At 46.2% G+C, this 19,433-nt stretch overlaps 1 protein-coding gene across 4 annotated transcripts in view; it reads right to left on the bottom strand.

Annotated features, from left to right (window-relative positions):
• Positions 1-19,433, bottom strand: part of wdfy3 (WD repeat and FYVE domain containing 3) — a 168,797-nt gene that overhangs the window by 144,955 nt on the left and 4,409 nt on the right. For all 4 annotated transcript variants that reach the window (XM_034171177.1, XM_034171178.1, XM_034171179.1 and 1 more), the window contains exons 2-3: positions 18,605-18,728; positions 17,467-17,576 (exon numbers count right to left, since the gene is read on the bottom strand). In XM_034171177.1, the coding sequence (XP_034027068.1) occupies positions 17,467-17,576; positions 18,605-18,728 (234 nt within the window). The remainder of the gene's footprint in view (positions 1-17,466; positions 17,577-18,604; positions 18,729-19,433) is intronic.

The following is a 19,433-nucleotide window of genomic DNA, read 5'->3' as shown; positions in this document are numbered from 1 at the left end:
GGGGTCCTGCAGTTTGTTGGGGGGGTGGGTGGTGACGGTGGGACGTGGGAGTTTCGTATGGAGGGCGTACTGCTGCTGTGGGTTTGGGGGCCGGGGTGTTGCCTCGTTCTCGCTCAGGTGGTTCCCGACCTTGGGCTTGGTTCCGGAGTGGGATTCGGCGTGGGGGTGGTTTGGGAGCTGAGGATATCTGGGAGGGCCCTGCGGGCTGCTTGGGAGAGTCTCGGGTGTCGGTGGTGCCTCGTGTGCTTCCTGACCCGGGGGTGGGTCTCACCTCTTTCCTGGGGGCCAGGCCCTGCCCTCATGTGCCAATGGTCCCTGCCTGCGCTCTGGGTTCAGTTGCGATGGCTCCTTTGCCCCCCATCGCCGCCGCCACTCGCTCCTCCCTCTGGGGCCGTGGGCGGGGTGGTGCGGTTCTGGGACCCCCCCTTTGATGGGCCCTGCTGGCGCTCTTCGTGCTTCCCTCGGGTGTGGGGTTACTTCTTGTGCCCCCGTTGGGGGGGGGAGGCGGCGTCGGGAGTGCGTTCCGGCACCGTCGGGCCGCTCCCTTGTTGGTCCGTCGCGCTGCCCCGGTGGCTGGTGGCTGCCCTTCCTCGCCCCTGTGCCCTTCTGCTTCCCTTTTTCGGCTGGTTCCTCCTGGGGCCCTGCGTCCTGGGCCCTTTTCCGTTGTCGCTTGCAGTCGGCCGTATGGCTTCCGACATACCGGAGTGGTCCATGTCTTTTGGTAGGGTTCTGTACTTTTATCTTGGCCCAACACACCAGTCACAGTAGTGATCGGATATAAATCTGTGAGCTGGGTCTATGTGTGTGGCTGGTTACGTGTTCATGGCCAACACCACAATTCGGTTTTGGGTGCTCTCAAGTGGATCAAGACTCTGGTGTCCTTGATTAGGGAATGAATGCTCCCTAACTAGACAACAGACTGTCGCTGTCACTGTTTGTTCGTGTGTGGTGGTTTGTTCCGGCATGTTTTATGTTGGGGCCCTGTCTCCTCGGTGTCTCACTTCACAGTTATTGCTTTCACCACTTGTCTTTCGTTTTTGTCTGTCTTCGTGTTGTTATGGTGGTCGGTCCCTCCTGATAGAAGTTGTCACTCGGCTTTGAATAGGATCTTGTAGGGTGATCGGGAAGGGCGGATGTGGGTCACACACGCACACCACATTCACTCACGCACAACATACCTTCTGTCCTGCAAGAATAAATTGCATATATGTGTATTAATGTTCATAAATGGTTCTGCCAGTGTGGCACTTATCATTACTATATATGCAGACAGGGGGGAAAAAAGAACAGTCTGCAGCACCGGACACCACTCGAGCGAACACAAAATCAAATGCCTGTTTTTTGACCTGGTGTTGCTGCCTCCAACCAAAGAAGCGCTACAACAACAACTTGACCTTCGACACAATTTCTTCCGAACCTGGGTCTTGACAGTGAATCCAAGCAAGACAAAAATTATGATTTCCAAAAAGGACCCAGCCTCTAGTTACACAAATAGAATTTCTTCCTGAATAAGACGGCCCTAGAACACACACAAGGTGTAACTTCGGTTCTATGAATTCCGATGACCGCCAGATGGTGGTGCTTTAGCACATGGATGACCTTCTGCTTCCAATGCGCGCATGGAATAATCCAGGTGCTAAAGCACCACCTTCTGTCAGGAGGAATGAAATAGAACGCGAGTTACGTAGGTAACTACGGTTCTATGAATTCCGGATGTCCATGTACAGAGAAGACAGACTGTGCACCCACTGCTCACAACACGAGGTGGAGATCGAGCTGCACGTCCTAACCACCTGCCCGCTGTACCAAGACATCAGAGACACGTACTTTTCACAGATCACAATCACCCAAAAAGGCTTTGAGAGCGTGACCAACATCGACAAACTTCCGTATCTGTTGGGTGAAGTACAACAATGTGTAAACAAAGCAGCAAGGTTTGTGAGCTACTGTGACACAAAAAGAAGGAGCAACGGACACTGTAAACCAAAAACAGGAGATTAAACTGCTATGTTACTTTATCTGTGTATAACATATTTTAAAGGAGAGTATAGTTTCACACCGAAAACATAATTTTTACGATTACTTCATTCCCTTATCTCCTGTTTACACATTTACAGTAGAATATTAACTATATGTACACCTTAATTTTTATTTTTAGCTCTATATAACACTTGCTTTGACGATGTAAACATATGTTTCCCATGTCAATCAAGCTACAGTGAAATGAAAATGAAATGAGAGCGAGACACACAGTGACAGAGTGATGGAGAGAGAGAGAGAGAGAGAGAGCCCCCCCCCACCCACACACCTCTCTTTCACTTCTACACATGAACTCTGAAATCAGACAAAGCCTCAGATTTACTCCAGTCTGGTGGAGAAAACGAAGGTCGACACGGATGAATAATGGCAGACACACAAAATGGAGTGATGGAGAGAAGGTGTGAGTGGAGAGAGAGAGAGCAAGAGAGTCAGAGAGAGAGAGAGAGAGACCACCCCCCCCCCCCCACCAACACACACATACCTCTTTCACTTCAATACATGAGCTCTGAAATAAGACAAAAGCCTCAGATTTACTCCAGACAGGTGAAGAAAACGAAGGTCGACACGGATGAATAACGGCAGACATGCAAAATGCAGTGATGGAGAGAAGGTGTGAGAGAGAGAGAGAGAGAGAGAGAGAGAGAGAGAGAGAGAGAGAGAGAGAGAGACAGAGAGACAGAGAGAGAGAGAGAGAGAGAGAGAGAGAGAGAAGGGCCAAGATGGGAAGTTTGTAGTTATCGAGAATCTGAATAATGACAAAAATTAGAGTATGCCCACAAAGTACACCATGGTTACAGAGACACAGAACCCCTGCTGGGAAAACTGATAAGACAGAGACGGGGCAATGGCACACTGAGCTGCTCTACTCTACTCAGACGCTACAGATCAACAAAGTCCCACACCAGATGGCTGACAAACAGCTTCTTCTCCTGGGCCATATGTACTGCAAACACACACACACACACTCCCATAAACAACTACCCCCCGCAGACAACAAACACCCCAACATACCTCCTCCCACCTTTAGCATCTTAACAGCACTGGCTTCTGTGTCCCTAGTGTTCACAATCACTGCCCTAAATGTTTACAGCCACTTTATTAAACTGTACTTTATTCATGTTTATGTTTATATATGTATATATATGTATTTATAGCATTTTTAAATAACATTTGTGGTATATGTCTTCATTTGGTGTGTACAGTAGCTTTGCGGGTGCACCTTCAATTTCCTTGTAACCCCCCCAATGACAAAGACTATTCTATTCCATTCTATTCTCCCAAACAGCTTTGTAACTTGTCCTGCTAATATGGAACAGGGATGAGAATGAGCAAAGACCATAGACCCTCAACGGGTCCAAAGGCAGTGCCCCTGGTGGGGGCCCACAGGTTTTGAGCATTTAAGAGGCATTTTAAAGGCCACTAGAGAGACCTAATTTCATGAATTCCATTTTCTACTTTTTGTACATTGGGGATGTGGAAACCTTACTGTAATAAAGGAATAGGTCTATGTGGACCTTCTTTCAATGAAACCTGCCTTATGCTATAGCACATGTACTTACTATAAATGCCATAGCATTGGACAGATATCACTGAACTTGCCAAAACTATTCTTCAAGTGTCTTTCCTTAACCTGCAATGCACTCTGACATATACTGGAATTTCATGCAAGTATGTGTAAATCATTTAAAGAGATTACAACCTATCAAAACAACATTTGGAGTATAAAACAGTGACTGTATTAATATTTACATGTAAAATGTATGCTTACAAATTACTGCCCCATAATAAATTCCTCAATCACACCATGTGAGGTCGAACCCCAACTACTTATGACAGTCACCAGGAAAACCCCACAGGCACATACAGCATAGTTTCATGAAAAAGCACACATCCCACGTACCAGCTGTACAGAAGACTATGAAATTCACCAAAAAAACAAAACAAAACAAAATGATGCAGGCCGATTTCAGCATGTGAGTAAAATATATCTCGTCATTTTTTAATGGCTTATCTATTAAAGAATAAAAACTGAAGGACGTCAATTGTAGGGCCTGAAAGATGTTTCTGTAGGAAGTATTTTACCCATACGATCAAATGACAGGGGGAGGTGTTAGCTTTTTAAATACTTAAAAGACACTGGACTCACCGAAAGCATTTAGTACTGCTATAACAGACTGATGCAGAAGGTGGCAGCAATGCAACAATAAGCATACTGGCTGCCATTATACGCCACAAAAGAAGAAGGGTTCATTTGTTCTCCACACAAGTCATGTTTGGAAAATAGGATTTTGCAAGTTCTCCCACTTAGAAATCATGGAGGGGTCTGAAATTTGCATCTTAGGTACTGTAAAAAAAACATTTTTTTGCTTTTAGTTACTTTAACTTATTTTTTTGATTCAGGTCAACTAAATTTTGCCAAAAAGTTGAGACAACTAGAAATGTAAAGTTTTGATCCATTCAACGAGTGAAACAGTACAGTCAACTTAGAAATATGTGATTGGCCAAGTTGTCCAATAAGTTGGCAGGTTTCACACACGCTCAGAACACCGCCCCTGCACAGTCCCCTTTGTCAACCCGTGCCTGCATCCACTCCATGTGTCCACTGCCGTAATCCAGCATTGCGAATTTTCCTTGCCTCATGGTGGATTAAAGGAGAGAATTTTATCTCTGCACTCTGCAGAACTACACCATCAACAAATGGAATCCTTTTGAACGCATTATACAACATACACATTGTGTTCTGCTACACTTCAGACCACTGACTCCATGGAGGCACCAGCAGTGATAAAAGGAGTGGATGTTGGCCTACTGATCATCACAGAGCAAAATGTGGAGATGACAGCCCAGAACATTGTGGATGTTGCAGTAATCCTGGAGGAGCGCATTGTTTTGCGTGGGTTGTGAGATGTACCAAACGGTTTTGCGATGCTGATTGGACTATTTTACTGCGTATCCTAAGGGACTGAAGTACACCTTCGAGGTCATTCAGAAGGTAATCATGGACATTGGGGGAAGCACCTGCTCTGCTCGGGCTCATGGACTGCGCAACAAATTGCTTCAGCACACAGTGTAGAGATGTTCTGCCCTGTCATTTGTATTCTAACACTATTTGTTGAATGTTTTCAGTGTCCTGTTTACACATATGACAAACATGGATGTTCTGCACAACAAAGTAGCCACCTATTTCCACATTAGTTAAGCCATACCTGTTTCCAGTACATTTTCAAAGAATTACAAGGAATGTGAAAGAAAAGTTTTAGTTTTGTGCAAAGTTTTGTTTTATGCTGGAGTTACAGGCACACACAGCCTCAGTAACTGTACATGCAGACAGGGACAGTAATGAGCAGCAAGAGCAGTTGGCTGCCATTCATTCTCAATGGACGCTGGTATCGTAGGGCGCTGGGCGCCAAGGTGCTCTATAATGCCAGTGTCCATTTAGAATGAATGGCAGTCAAGTGCTCTTGCTGCTTGTGATGGTCCCTCTCTGTGTATCCCCAACCCACATACTGACACGTGGTAAGAGACAATATGTCATTTTGTTCTATTTTTAGTTATGTTAATGATTTAAAAAGATGTTTTAAGAATAACTTGAAATGAATGTTTACTGAATAAATTGTTTCAGAAATTAATTGGTTTTACTTTATGCTCTACTTGGCAGCCTATTGTTTTCAAACAAAGTAGTTGAAGATGGCCTTTCTCAACACAGGATTTGTGTCAGATTCAAACCCTGACAGCTGCAGTTAAGAGTAAGCCTTTGATACATGCTGTAAAAAAAAAAAAAAAAAGAAAAAAGAAAAAATCCCAAGTTGACTTAACTTAAAATAATTTGTAACCTCACTGCCTTAAAATTTTGATTAAGGCTAGCAAATTATTTCAGGGAATTTCAACTCACAACTAAGTTGAAATTACTTGATATACCTTGTGAGCCTGATTTAAAAGTGAGTTGAGATTACTTGAGTATCGCTGCTGATGGAACATAAATATTTGTTTATTTGACTAAAAAAAGAAAGTTCCCAGAACAAAGTAATAAGTCATGTGAACTTGGTCTTTAAAGTTGGAGACACTAAGTTGTGAGTTCAAATTACCTAAAATAATTTGCAAGCCTTAATCAAAATTTTAAGGCAGTGAGGTTAGAAATTATTTTAAGTTGAGTCAACCTGGAATTTTTTTACAGTGTGCATGTCCACTGTGAGAGACAATCTAAAAAAAAACAAAAAGAAAAAAAAATCACAATGAATGATTTTTTAATAATTTATTTGTATGTTACTGCTGCAAATAAGCATTTGAACACCTACCAACCAGTAAGAATTTTAGATCAGACAGACCTGTTAATTTTTCTTTAAGAAGCCCTCTTATTCTGCACTCTTTACCTGTATTAATTGCACCTGTTTGAACTTGTTACCTGTACGCACACTCAATCAATCACACTCCAACCTGTCCACCATAGCCAAGACCAAAGAGCTATCTAAGGACACCAGGGACAAAACTGTAGACCTGCACAAGGCTGGGATGGACTACAGGACAACAGGCAAGCAGCTTGGTAGAAGACAACAATCCTGCAGGGCAGCAAGGTCCCCCTGCTCAAGCCAGCACATGTCCAGGTCCGTTTGAAGTTCACCAGTGACCATCTGGATGATCCAGAGGAGGCATGGGAGAAGGTCATGTGGTCAGATGAGACCAGAATAGAGCTTTTTAGAATCAACTCCACTTACCATGTTTAGAGGATGAGAACAATCCCAAGAAAACCATCCCAACCATGAAGCATGGGGGTGGAAACATCATACTCTGGGGGTGGTCTTCTGCAAAGGGGACAGGACGACTGCACCGTATTGAAGGGAGAATGGATGGGGTCATGTATTGCGAGATTTTGGCAAACAACCTCCTTCCCCCAGTAAGAGCATTGAAGATGGGTCATGGCTGGGTCTTCCAGCATGACGATGGTGGAAGACTATTATATGTGAACATATAAGTGAACATGGAAACAAATTTTGACAACAATCCATATACAAACGCTGGTTTTGCTGCGCTGAATTTCTCTTCAGTACGTGCACAGTAACTGCACCACATTTAAAAATTTCAGTTATTGTAAACACATTTTAATTGCATGTTGGGTCACTAACCAGTACGAGTGCTGTGGTCTTTGGGGCTCACTGTGTCTCTTCCGCCCTCTGGACCAGGGCAGATTAGCCCGTTTAATATTTATATAATAAATATTATTATAATATAATATATTTGATGACATGTTTCTTCATCTTGCAGTGTTTTTCCAAGGTTTTCTTGATGAAACCTGAACATAGCATACAGAGGAAAACCAGGGAGCTCAACCTCTCGGATGAATTCACAGAGTCTTGCCTTTGTCCATGTCCACATACCGCTCCAACCATGTCCACTTAAATCTATTTTTACACCACTATCATTGCCTTTAACACTCTCTTTGGTCCAAAAATCCAGAAAAAGTCTGAAATCCACAGAAAATTTTCATCCCTGTATGAAACCATGATTCATCAGTTTCTACTTGATTTCCTTGCAAAAATTAGTTCCATTTCAACCCTCCTGATGGCCAGAGGGCAGTGCTGAAAGCACTGAATGATCCCTTCGCGCATGCGCAGTTCGAGTAATAATACCAAAATAGTCACACCTGTGACACCACGGATGACCAATCACAGTGTATATAAGCATATACGTCATCCGAGGCTCTGTCCCTTTCTTTTCCTTCTTGCGCGTGGTTCGCTACTGTTAGCGTCCGCCATTTTTGTGCTCCCACTGCTGTGCCGCTTGTGGGCTCGCATTCAGAACAGATGACGGTCATGATCTGTGCCCAGCTTGTCTCTGGGTTGACCACCTGACGGAGGCGCTGTCGGACCATACCTGTATGAACTGCAGTTACATGCCTCATGCTGTGAGAGTGGCCCGGCTGGGTCAGGTGCGGCCTCAACAAGAGGTCGACCAGCTCGCGCCTTCGGTGCGGGTGACTGTGCCCAGGTGTTCAAAGCGTCGGAGTGAGGTCACTGCTACCGCGGCTCCTCCTAAGAAGAAGCGGGTCGCAGCTGATCAAGGCCTTGCCAGAAGGGTAGAGCAGCTGTCTGCTGAATTGGCTGAGATGAAGTCGTTGTTTCATGCCCGGCAGCTGGACGCTCCCTTGCCGGGGACAGGGGCTTCTGCACCTGTGCCTGAGTCGGAGGTGGAGGAGGATGTGTAGTCTCTGGCCGCCCCGGCCTCTCATTTTGGGGCGGCAGTGGAGTCTTGGTCGTCTCTGGCTTCTGACGCGGGTTCGTTCGGCTCCTCTCACAGTGTGATCAGTGAGTCAAGCAATGCCGCTGTGCAGGATGTTATGCATACGGCCTTAACTCTGCTGCAGTTGGATGTTCCCGGGACAGAGGGGACTGCCCCTGGGAGCGCTTTTTTCAGACATGGGCAAGCGCCCACTGCCTTTTCTGTTCCCCCTTCGGTGGACTATTTGGGAAAATTGCACGCATGTTGGAGGGACCCTCGCGCCTTCTCACGGCCCTCGGTGGACGGTCAGGCGTTGGCCTTTATGCATGAGTCCACCAGGGCTGGTTTGGACCGCATGCCAGCGGTTGACCCGGCGGTGGCCTCTCTGGTTATGTCTCTGGAGGAGGCTCTACGCAGCGAGGCTCGGTGCCCATGGACTCAGTGCCGCGTGACCGACGACCTCCTTTCCAGGGCTTATAATGCAGGAGCGCGTGCTGGCCGGTTGGGTAATTCCCTGGTGCACCTCCTGTTTGCAGTTTCTGCATCTCTGTAGGTTACTGGTGCTGCAACGGATGTAGTGGGATTTAGTGATACGGCATTGCAGGCTTTTGCTCTGATGTCAAGGGAGCTTGGCCGGGTTATGTCTTCCCTTGTTCAGGCTCATCTGCAGGTTTGGTTGGCACAGTCTACCCTGACTGAGGCATGTCGGATGACCCTCCATGGGGTTCCCGTGGAGCCGGGTGTTGTTTGGCACGGCTGCCCTGGAAGCACTCGAGCGGTCCATCCAGACGCAGCAGACTAGGCAGCATCTCTTTGGCCTCAACAGACCTGTGCCCCCGCAGCGTTCGAGGCGTTCATGTGTTGGCCGTGAGGTGCAGCCACCCCCACCTCGATACCGCTCTGAGGGTTATCAGCGGGGGGTCGTAGGGAGGGGAGGTGAGGCCACCGGGCTGGCAGTCGGATGGTTTTCCCATCAGCAGCTTGACTACTGGGCTGCTCACACTGTGGATCCGTGGGTGGTTGCTACTTTGACCCATGGCTACAGGTTGCAATTCAGACGCCGGCCGCACCTCTCGGCCCGGGTCAAGGTGACTTTGATTTCCGACCCGGTGAAAGCTCGAGCACTGGACAAGGAGCTCTCCGCCCTCTTGGCCAAGGGTGCTATCGAGGAGGTGGATCCTCTGCTGCAACTCAGAGGCTACTATTCCACATATTTTCTCATTCCGATAAAGACTGGCGGGTTTCGTCCCATTTTAGATCTGCCATTTTAGGTCTTCCGAACTGTGGCATGGGGGTGTGTTTTACGTCAATAGATCTGACCAATGCCTATTTGCATGTGCCTATTGCGGCAGACCACAGCCGCTTTCTGAGGTTTACCTATCGGGGTCATCACTGGCAGTTTTGGGTACTCCCATTTGGCCTCTACCTTTTTCCGGGGGTGTTTACTTGGTGTGTAAAGGCAGCTCTCGCCCCGCTGCAAGCATGTGGGAAGCAGGTTCTGCCATATCTCGTTGATTGGCTCCTGTGCACCCCGTCTCGAGCGCGGGCATCTCGGGATACGCATCGCCTGCTTGCTCACACATCCCAGCTGGGTCTCAGGGTCAACCTGGAGAAGAGTTGTCTTGCTGCTTCTCAGACCACTGTTTTTCTCCGGGTGGCCTTGGATTCAACTTCCATGGAGGCTCCTCCATCTGCCCACCGGATAGACGATGTCCTCCGGTTGGTCAGTCAGTTCAGACTGGGCAGGCGCTTTCCGTACATCGCGTTCATGTGGCTCCTCTGCAAACTGACGTCAGTCACTCGTGTCATGCCATTGGGCTTGCTTTCGTTACACCCTGTGCAGAGGTGGCTCAACAGCTTCCGTCTGGACCCCAACTGCACAGATATCGCAGGCTCACGGTGACATGGTTGTGCTTCCGGGCCCTGGCTCCCTGAAGGAACAGGGCTTATTTGTCCAGGGGCGTCCAGATGGGGCTCGTGGTGTACCACAGAGAGTTGGTCACCACGGATGCCAGTTCTACAGGAAGGGGTGCGGTCTGGCAGCACAGAGCGGTTCGGGGGTTCTGGAGTCGAAGGGATCACTTGGAGCATATCAATGTGCTGGAGTTGCAGGCAGTGCATCTAGCTCTGAGGCACATTCTTCCCCACCTGCAGGGGAGACACATGCTGGTGCAGTCGGACATCACCTTGGTTGTCTACCACAACCATCAGGGGGGCACCAGGTCGGCTCGTCTTCTGAGAGTCTCCAGGGATCTGCTGGAATGGGCCTTTCCTCTTCTGTCCACTCTGCGGGCAGAGTATTTACCGGGAAAGCGGAACCGAGTTGCGGACACACTCTCTCGTCAGGCGCCTGCTCCAGGGGAGTGGTGTCTTCACGCCGATGTGGTGAGCATGATCTGGGACCTCTATGGTCATGTGGAAGTGGATCTATTCACGACGAAAGTGTCGACTCAATGCCCTCAGTGGTTTTCCCTTACAGGGGTGTTGGGCGCGTTGGGTCAGGACGCGTTTGCTCATCCATGGCCCAGGGTGCTCCTGTACGCTTTTCCTCCTCTTCCGTTGCTTTGGCCCACTCTACAGAGGGTTCTCAGGGAGGGCCACAGACTGTTGCCTGTGGCTCCGTTCTGGCCTGCGTGTCCATGGTTCCCATTGCTTCGGAGTTTGTGTCGAGTCGACCCCTGGTGTCTTCCACCCAGGAGTGATCTTCTCTCTCAGTTGGGGGGTCGGGTATGGCACCCCGATCCTTGACACCTGAATCTGTGGGTGTGGCCGCTGGATGCCAGGGGTCAAGTCTGGCTGGGCTCACTGATCCTGTCAGGCGTACCATTTTGTCTGCCAGGGCACCTTTTACCCGGTGGCAGTATGTCAACAGGTGGCGCCTGTTTTGTCGGTGGCATTCTGCCCAAAGTGTGGATCCATTAACCTGTTCCGTTCCTACTGTTCTGGATTTTCACCAATTTGTCCTTGATGAGGGCCACTGTCCCTCGACCCTGAAGGTATATGTTGCAGCTATTTCATGTTACCATACGAGAGTGGATGGTTGTTCAGTTGGGGGCCATCATCTCGTTTCTCTGTTTCTGCGTGGTGCTCGTAGGTTGCATCCACCGGCTGCCCCACGTGCACCTGCCTGGGATCTGCCCTGGTTCTTGCAGCGCTTTGTCATCCTATGTTCGAGCCTTTGGCAGAGGTGGACCTCAAGTGGCTCTCTGCGTTTTTGTTGGCCATCGTCTCCGCTAAAAGAGTGGGTGAGTTACATGCTCTGTCTGTCAGTCCCTCGTGTCTCAGATGGGGTCCCAATCGGGCTAATGTCACCCTGTGGCCGAACACGGCATTTTTGCCTAAGGTGTTGTCCCGTGTTCATAGTAACCAGTCATTGCGATGTGCGCAGTTTCGACCCCGGTCGTCGGTGTCCGGGATGGGTCGGACTTGTTGTGTCCTGTGAGGGCACTGGAGGCGTATATTGCAGCTACTGCGAGTCTGAGACGCTCTGACCAGCTGTTTTTGTGTCATGGGGGTCCTAAGTGGGGCTTTCCTTTATCTAAACAACGTCTCTCTCATTGGATCGTTGATGTCATTTGCCACGCCTATTGTGCAGAGGGCTGTTCCCGGCCAGATGGCATGAAGGCTCACTCTACCAGGAGTGTCTCTGCTTCCTGGGCGGCTATGAAGGGGGTTCCATTGGATGCCATCTGCTCTGCGGCATCATGAGCTTCCCCGAGTACGTTCACTCGTTTCTACAATGTCAATGTGGCCAACGCTCATCCTTTGGGTCGTGTGCTCCTGTCGGGGTCCTCTGGGTCTCCTCTGTGAGGTAGGTGCTCAGAATTCCTTGTGACATTGTTGGTATTCGTCATTCAGTGCTTTCAGCACCACCCTCTGGCAGTCAGGAGGGATGAAATGGAACGAAGGTTACGTATGTAACCACGGTTCTATGAATCTCGACTGACCGCCAGAGATTCTCTGTCTCTCGGAATCTCCACGTTGCGCAAGAAGGTTCTGTAGGGACAGAGCCTCGGATGACGTATGCTTATATACACTGTGATTAGTCATCCGTGGTGTCACAGGTGTGACTATTTTGGTATTATTACTCGAACTGCACATGCGTGAAGGGATCATTCAGTGCTTTCAGCACCGCCCTCTGGTGGTCAGCCGGGATTCATAGAACCATGGTTACATACGTAACCTTGGTTTTCCTTCATGCCGTCATCATCAAGATGACCGCTGACACAGACATGATTTGTTTTGTCATAATTTTGACTTGTGAAATGTGATACAACATTTCACCTCAGCACTAATTCTAGTTCTTCAGCAAAATGCCACAAAGTCAACACATTGTGGTGAATCCCTACATTTATTTATTCTACTCTTACAAATAATAAACTCCAAACATCACAGATTTCAAAAAGTGTTTCCAGACAGTGAAAAGAAGAGTGCAGCATGACATCATCAACAAATGTCTGATGTTCAGGAGAGTGGGGGGGGGGTGCAGCCAGCCGGTGAACAGTCAGGCTCACTCACCTCATGACCTCCAGAGGAATGGGGGCTGCAAAGTTCAAAGACATGTGTGCACCACATGACAGAATCATACAGGCAGAGAAAAAGCTTTAAAGCTCTGTGTGGCTGAAACCAGACTTTTTTCAAAAAGTCCCTCATGATTAAGATCATCTTCACCGACAGAGCGGCAGCTTGAAACAGGAACTTGCTTTTTTACAGTACATCCTCACAAATAGATGCAATCAGATCCTTGTGGGCAGACATCATGTGCTTGCAAACAAGCTAAATGCTTGCGAACTAAACTCTGTCTCTTAAGCGCCAGTCACATTAGCTACAAGCAACAGTAACTGCAAGAAGCAAGGCAACGATTTGGCATTCATTAATAGTAACAGATCAGGTCTCAGCCTCACTATATCTACATCCTGGGTCTGTTACTGAAGCACAGGACTAGCTGTCGGTGACCACTTTTGTAATCTATAGCTGCTTCCTTTCATTTCATTTTATTTCATTTATATAGCGCTAAATCACAAGAAAATTGCCTCAAGGCACTTCAAACAAGTAAGGTCTAACCTTACCAACCCTCAGAGCAAGCACACAGGTGACAGCGGTAAGGAAAAACTCCCTCTGATGATTTTAAGAAGAAACCTCAAGCAGACCAGACTCAAAAGGGTGACCCTCCACTTGGGGAATGCGACCGACACAATTGATAAAACAATTTACAAAATGAATATACAGGAAATGTTGCCGGTGCACAGGACAAGAGGGTTGCAGAAACAGACACCACACCAATCTCTGGATAGAGCCACACCTCAAACAGAGAGAAAAAAAACAAAACAGAATTAGGCATCAGAAAGACAACAAATACAGTATAATTTGTCAGCATTAAGCAACAAGAGAAACAGAAGAAATACTAAGGTGATTGCCGGCTATTAGGCCTAAGCTTCACTAAACGACCCAGACTTTAGATAAAGTTGAGGCCGCAGCACGCTCCGTTTACTAATAACATGAATTTAAAAGGGTAGAAAGCATAGTAACATGCAAGCCATATGAAAGGGAAAATCAGTGCGTCTTAATTGTGGATTTGAAAGTCTCTACAGAATTTGACTGTTTTACTGACCCAGGGAGATCACTCCACAGAACAGTGGCACAATAAGAGAAAGCTCTGTGACCGCAGACTTTTTATTCACCTTAGGGACACAAAGTAGCCCTGCTCCCTGAGAATGCAGAGCCCGGGCCGGTACATAGGTCAGCTCAGTAGGGAGGTGCTAATCCATGAATACTTTCATAGGTTAGTAACAGAACCTTAAAATCTGATCTCACTGGGACAGGAAGCCAGGGAAGAGATGCCAAAATGGGTGTCATGGGGTCAAACTTTCTGCTTCCTGTCAAAAGTCTGGCAGCAGCATTTTGAACCAAAGGGCTTCCCTGGTGACTTACTGAAACCTTTGGTGCTGTTAATTCCGACCCACTGATTCTGTTTTTTTCTCTCTGTACGAGGTGCTGTTGCCAGGATCAGAGCCTGGCGCTGCTTCCAAAGGACCAGACAAACTTGGCATTGATATCTGTCCTGAAATTTTTTTTTTTTATAATAAAATCATTTGTGAACCCAAAAGTCACCACTAAATTCCAACACGATTTATTCTTATTAAATTTCTATATTTCGTTCTTTCATTTTTCTCTTGCTTTTCACGTCTCATCATCAACAGATTGTCTCAGTAATAAAAATATGAATCATTATTCATATTCTCAATCTTGATCATGGCAGGGATAGATGAGTTGGTTTTGAAAAAAAAAAAAAAAAAAACAAATCTTTGTCATAATGAGAGCTATAGAACCCTATTATTATTCAGTTGTACTTCAATTCAACCACCACAGCACAGCAGCATACCTTCTGGAATGAATGAATACTTGTCCCGGGCCAACAACCCAATACAGAGCAATGTAGTGAAGCTGAGGCTCTTTCTAATGAGTCTACATGCATCACAACATAGTGCCCCTTGTGAGGAAGCCGTAGATTTCCAGGAGCTTCGTGTTACGTTACCATGTTGAAGCCCTTTATGCAGAGCAAACCTGTGACTGTACGAGGTATGAAGGAATACTAAGTCACACACAGGTCCGTTGGCCGGTGTGTATCCGCAGATATTGTAATATGTTGTTCATCAACTGATGCTGCTAATACTGCCTAAGCCGGTAGCAGTTGGTACAATGACTGGCTACACCGTGCTGCAAAATAGGGCGGTGAATTAAACCACAAACATAACTTATGTAACATCTTTCCTTTTGGTGGACCGCATATTTTTTCAAACACTCCCCAAATCTTGGAGGCTTCCACCTTATTCTCAGCTTTGCAGTGTTTTGTGGAAACTGGAACGCAGTTACCTCAGGTGTGAAGTATATATGCGAGTCTATGACTCCTCTTGGATGAAACTCCAATCTGACTAAGGTTACTTCCCCAGCCAAGACTGGAACACAACTACACGTTGTTGGACTGGACGAATGCAGATTCAGTGTTTGGACCTGGACTCAAACTCATATACTTGTGGTCACACTCCTACCCCACAGGGTACCTGCTCTGTAAGAAGGTTCACTAACAAACTCTCAGCAAACATCAAGCGAATTTGTACAGGGGCGATGCCAGCAGATAGGGCTGCAACAACGAATCGATAAAATCGATAAAATCAATTACAACAGGTGTTGGCAACACATTGCGTCATCGATGCGTTGTGTCGAGCGATTATGGCGTCTACTGGCTACAGAAGCAGTCAGCAGCTTCTGACGCCAGTAGCGACCAGTGCACAGAGCAGATCAGACGCTGTTTCGTAGAACTACACAGTTAGAATATGGCAGATGCAAGTAGATGAAAGAAAGTTAAGACTTCAAAATTGTGGAAGCATTTTACGTTAAACAACGCAAAGACGTTTGTTAACTGCAACATTTGCAAGTCGGAAGAAAGAAAGAACAGTAACAGCACCGACAGTTTTTTTTTTTTATTAATGTCAAAGTCCTACCATCGACATTAACGCTTGTCCGATTGTCCGGGACAAGTGTAAAATGTGATCGGACAAGTAATAGCTCTAAATCTTTGTCCGACCGGACAAGTGGCATTTTTTTTTTCCTTGGTTTAAAACGTTCAAATTCTTCTCGCACCTCGCGAGAAAGCGTCTTCGGTTTTTCCTGCCACACTCTACGCAGCGGACAATCGGAAAACATGATAACACCGAGTTCTCCCCAGACAGTGGAACAACAACACCGTGCCATCAGTGTTCTGACAGCGCCGTCACACTCTGCCGTGCTATCAGGTCTTTTTAAAAATGGGAAAAACTCCGTCAAAGTCTGTGTGTGTGTGTGTGTGTGTGTGTGTGTGTGTGTGTGTGTGTGTGTGTGTGTGTGTGTGTGTGTGTGTGTGAGTGAGTGAGTGAGTGAGTGAGTGAGTGAGTGAGTGAGTGAGTGAGTGAGTGAGTGAGTGAGAGAGAGAGAGAGAGAGATACGTATATGTGGGATGAGTCACGTGTGTCATTGTGAAATGACCACATAGTTTACAAGTTATACAGAGAATGTTGCACATATAATGAGTCAGGCAACAGTTTTTGATTTAGGTTTTATGGTTAACTGGTCATGCTAATTGCTCATTTGCAGCAATAAAATACCTCTTTTTTTCACCATATATGTATTTTATAACATTTATATGTTTCAATGTTGTTTTATGGCAACTCAGCACTTTGATAAAGCAATGCCATTTGAAATAATTATTTTTGTTCTTTATTATAAACTGTTTTATTCTTTATTATTTTATATTTCAACAGCCAAGGGACATTTGACAGTTTGTTGATTTTCAAGTATTTTAAGTTTTCAAATAATGTTCTGTTGTTAAATAAAGTGATGAAGGGGGTGGTGGCCAAGTGGTTAATGCGCTTGGTTTCAGTGCAGAAGGTTCCGGGTTCAAATCCCACCCCTGCCACATTTCTCCATGTAATGTGGAGTTGCGCCAGGAAGGGGATCCAGCGTAAAACCTGTGCCAGTTCAACATGCAGATCCACCTTGGATTTGCTGTGGCAACCCCGAGTGCAAACAAGGGAGCAGCTGAAGGGACTTACTGTTAAATAAAGTGATGGAAGGAGAGAAAAACTGTTTCCCTGGCACATTTTTTAAAAATTCCCCGCTAATCCGATTAATAGTGTCGAAACCCCATCAGATTAATCGATTACCCAAATAATTGTTTGTTGCAGCCCTACCAGCAGATGACACCTTGTTCTCCAGGTCTAAGGACTCAAAATTAGCTTCAAAGGTTCTGGCAGTGTTAAATCTAGAAAGAAACTGAATTGCTGGTTTTGATATTTTAGATGGCTGGCATGTTAAAAAAAAATGGCTTCACCTGTTTGCTTCCCAGTTTTTCATGATTACTAAAAATTGAATCCAGAGTTGTTTTCAGTATTTATACAGTGAAGTGAGAAACTTCTCTCATTTTATCTCAGTGCGCCGTTTTAAAAAGTGATTGTGGCAGAATATTTTTTTACTTTCATTCCACTTTTTTCTTTCTCGCTGATGCTATTTTCTGCTGACAGATCAAAGATAAGCAATGTAAATGGGTCAAAGAGAGACAGAACACTGAGAAACCTTTGAGTCGTTTCCCCTGATTTCATTTTACTTCAAAACCACAGTGAAGGAAGCTGCTCAGAACAAGAACACAGACAGAAACACTGTGAGTCTGACGCTCCCAACCTGTCCGGACGAGGCCAACAGGTTGATGGTGGTGAGAAGCATCCAGCCACGACTCGCTTCCTCGCTCTGGTTGACCTCCAGGAACTGGACTATGGCTCGACTGGCTGCCTCTGGACCAGCAAAACACAAATGTGCAGCTCGTGAAAAAGAAAGTGACAGCTCGCTGCAGTGGGCAGATGGCAGCAGCAACAATGATCGCTTATGTAACAAACAAATCATCTTGGATGCTGTGCATGTGGGTGTGTGAGTGAGAGAGAGAGTGTATGTATGAGCAGGTGTGAGCGTGCGTGCATGTAAAAGATGTGCGTCAGAGGTGAGTAAGCTGTGTGCGTGAGTGCGAGTTGTGTGAGGTTCCTGAGTGCGTGTGTGGTGTGTGATCGCAAGTGTGGCGTTTGTTTGCGTTTGAGCGATTTGCACTTGCGGGTAGTGTTTGTGTGTGCGAGTAGTGTGAGCCTGTGTGAGCACATGTAAGGTGTGTGAAGTTCGTGAGTGCGTGCGCAGTTTGTGAGAGTGTGAGGTGAGTGAGGGGTGCGAGCGCACGTGTACCATACGTGACACTGCCATAATTGAAAATGTTAACATATTTAGCTTTTTTTTTTCCAAGCTCAGTTCCTGCAGTTGTTTTTTTGTTTTTTTTTTTCAATATTTCTGGTGATATTTTCAGTTTTTACACTCTCAAAGTGTGGCTGCTTCACCCCCCCCCCCCCCAGTGCACATAAAAGTTGCTTATGCGTACTAAAAATAAGTGACGTACAGCAAAAACATGGAGGGAAGTTGTCAGGAGAAAGGTGAAGGTGCCAGACTGCAGGAAAAGCCTTTCCCTCTGAGTTTTATGCTGTGCATTATTTATTTTTAGCATGAGCCCCAGAGCACCGGTTATGTGGACACCTGGTTATGATGACGTTATTAACCATGAGACACACAAACACATACGTCCAGCTGTGCACTTTGACCTGAACACCGACTCAGAGAAGGAATGGCAGAGAACAATCAGAATTTTACAGTTCATCTTGGAAGTGTTTTTTTGTGTGTGTCCTTCCAATAACACTTAAACAAAATAAAAATTATTTTATTTTATATACAGTACGTGCACCCATCACACCTTTAAAGGTCTAAATTTATTTCCTCGAGGACTCACCTGTGGATTTGTTGGAGGCTCGCCTCCTGATCTCCGTCACCATGAGTCGAGACACCTGGGTGGTGAACTGCAGAAGGTCTGAAAACTTCTCCATCATGCTGCTGGGTGGAGCATTGCCAAACACCTAAAACACACACAACGCATTAAGGGAAAATACTGACATTTTGATGGATTGTTTTCTGGAATTTTAACCAGATAACTTGAACAGGTGTGTCCAGAAAGATGCAACCACATCATACAGTTTGGCATTTTCTGCCTGTTCCTCGCTCATTAGTGGAGCTCAGGGTTCTCAGCATGATTTTTTCTCATCGTAGTGGGATGAAAGAAATCACCTTAAGAAGGCGGGGGTTCGGGGACTGCTTAGGCTTCGAGCCCACTGAGGCTTTTGCTTTATGGGCTTATAAAGAACCTTCTTTGGTGTTTTTTAAATTCAAAATGTAGAGTAATCAGAAATTAATCTTGAAGTTAAAAAAAAATAAGGATTTTCTATAGTAAACTGCGGTGTATAAATTAGCTTCTGTGCAGTGACACACATTTCTACACTTTTCCATGTTTTGGCCTGTTGCCTCGTTTCTTCTGGCTTTAAAGTTAAGGCTGTAACAAAGATAAAAAAACAAACAAAAACTATGGCTTTACTTAAAATTTGGCCCTAAAAATGCAGGCAATAGTGTTTCAAAGATATAAATGTAAAAGTTTCTTTGGCCCCGATCTCCCCTACAATACTTGCGCCTGCTGCACAGCTGTGCTCAGACTGGAGTGGTGAGACTGTGACACCGGGATAAGTTCTTCCCGACGGAACGAAGGACATCTCATTTTGGGGAAAAACAGT

The sequence above is a fragment of the Thalassophryne amazonica genome, chromosome 5 (genome assembly GCF_902500255.1).
Source record: "Thalassophryne amazonica chromosome 5, fThaAma1.1, whole genome shotgun sequence".
In the NCBI taxonomy this organism is placed as follows: Eukaryota; Metazoa; Chordata; class Actinopteri; order Batrachoidiformes; family Batrachoididae; genus Thalassophryne; species Thalassophryne amazonica.
The sequence above is the reverse complement of the archived record's forward strand: the minus strand, read 5'-3'. Positions and strand labels throughout refer to the sequence as shown.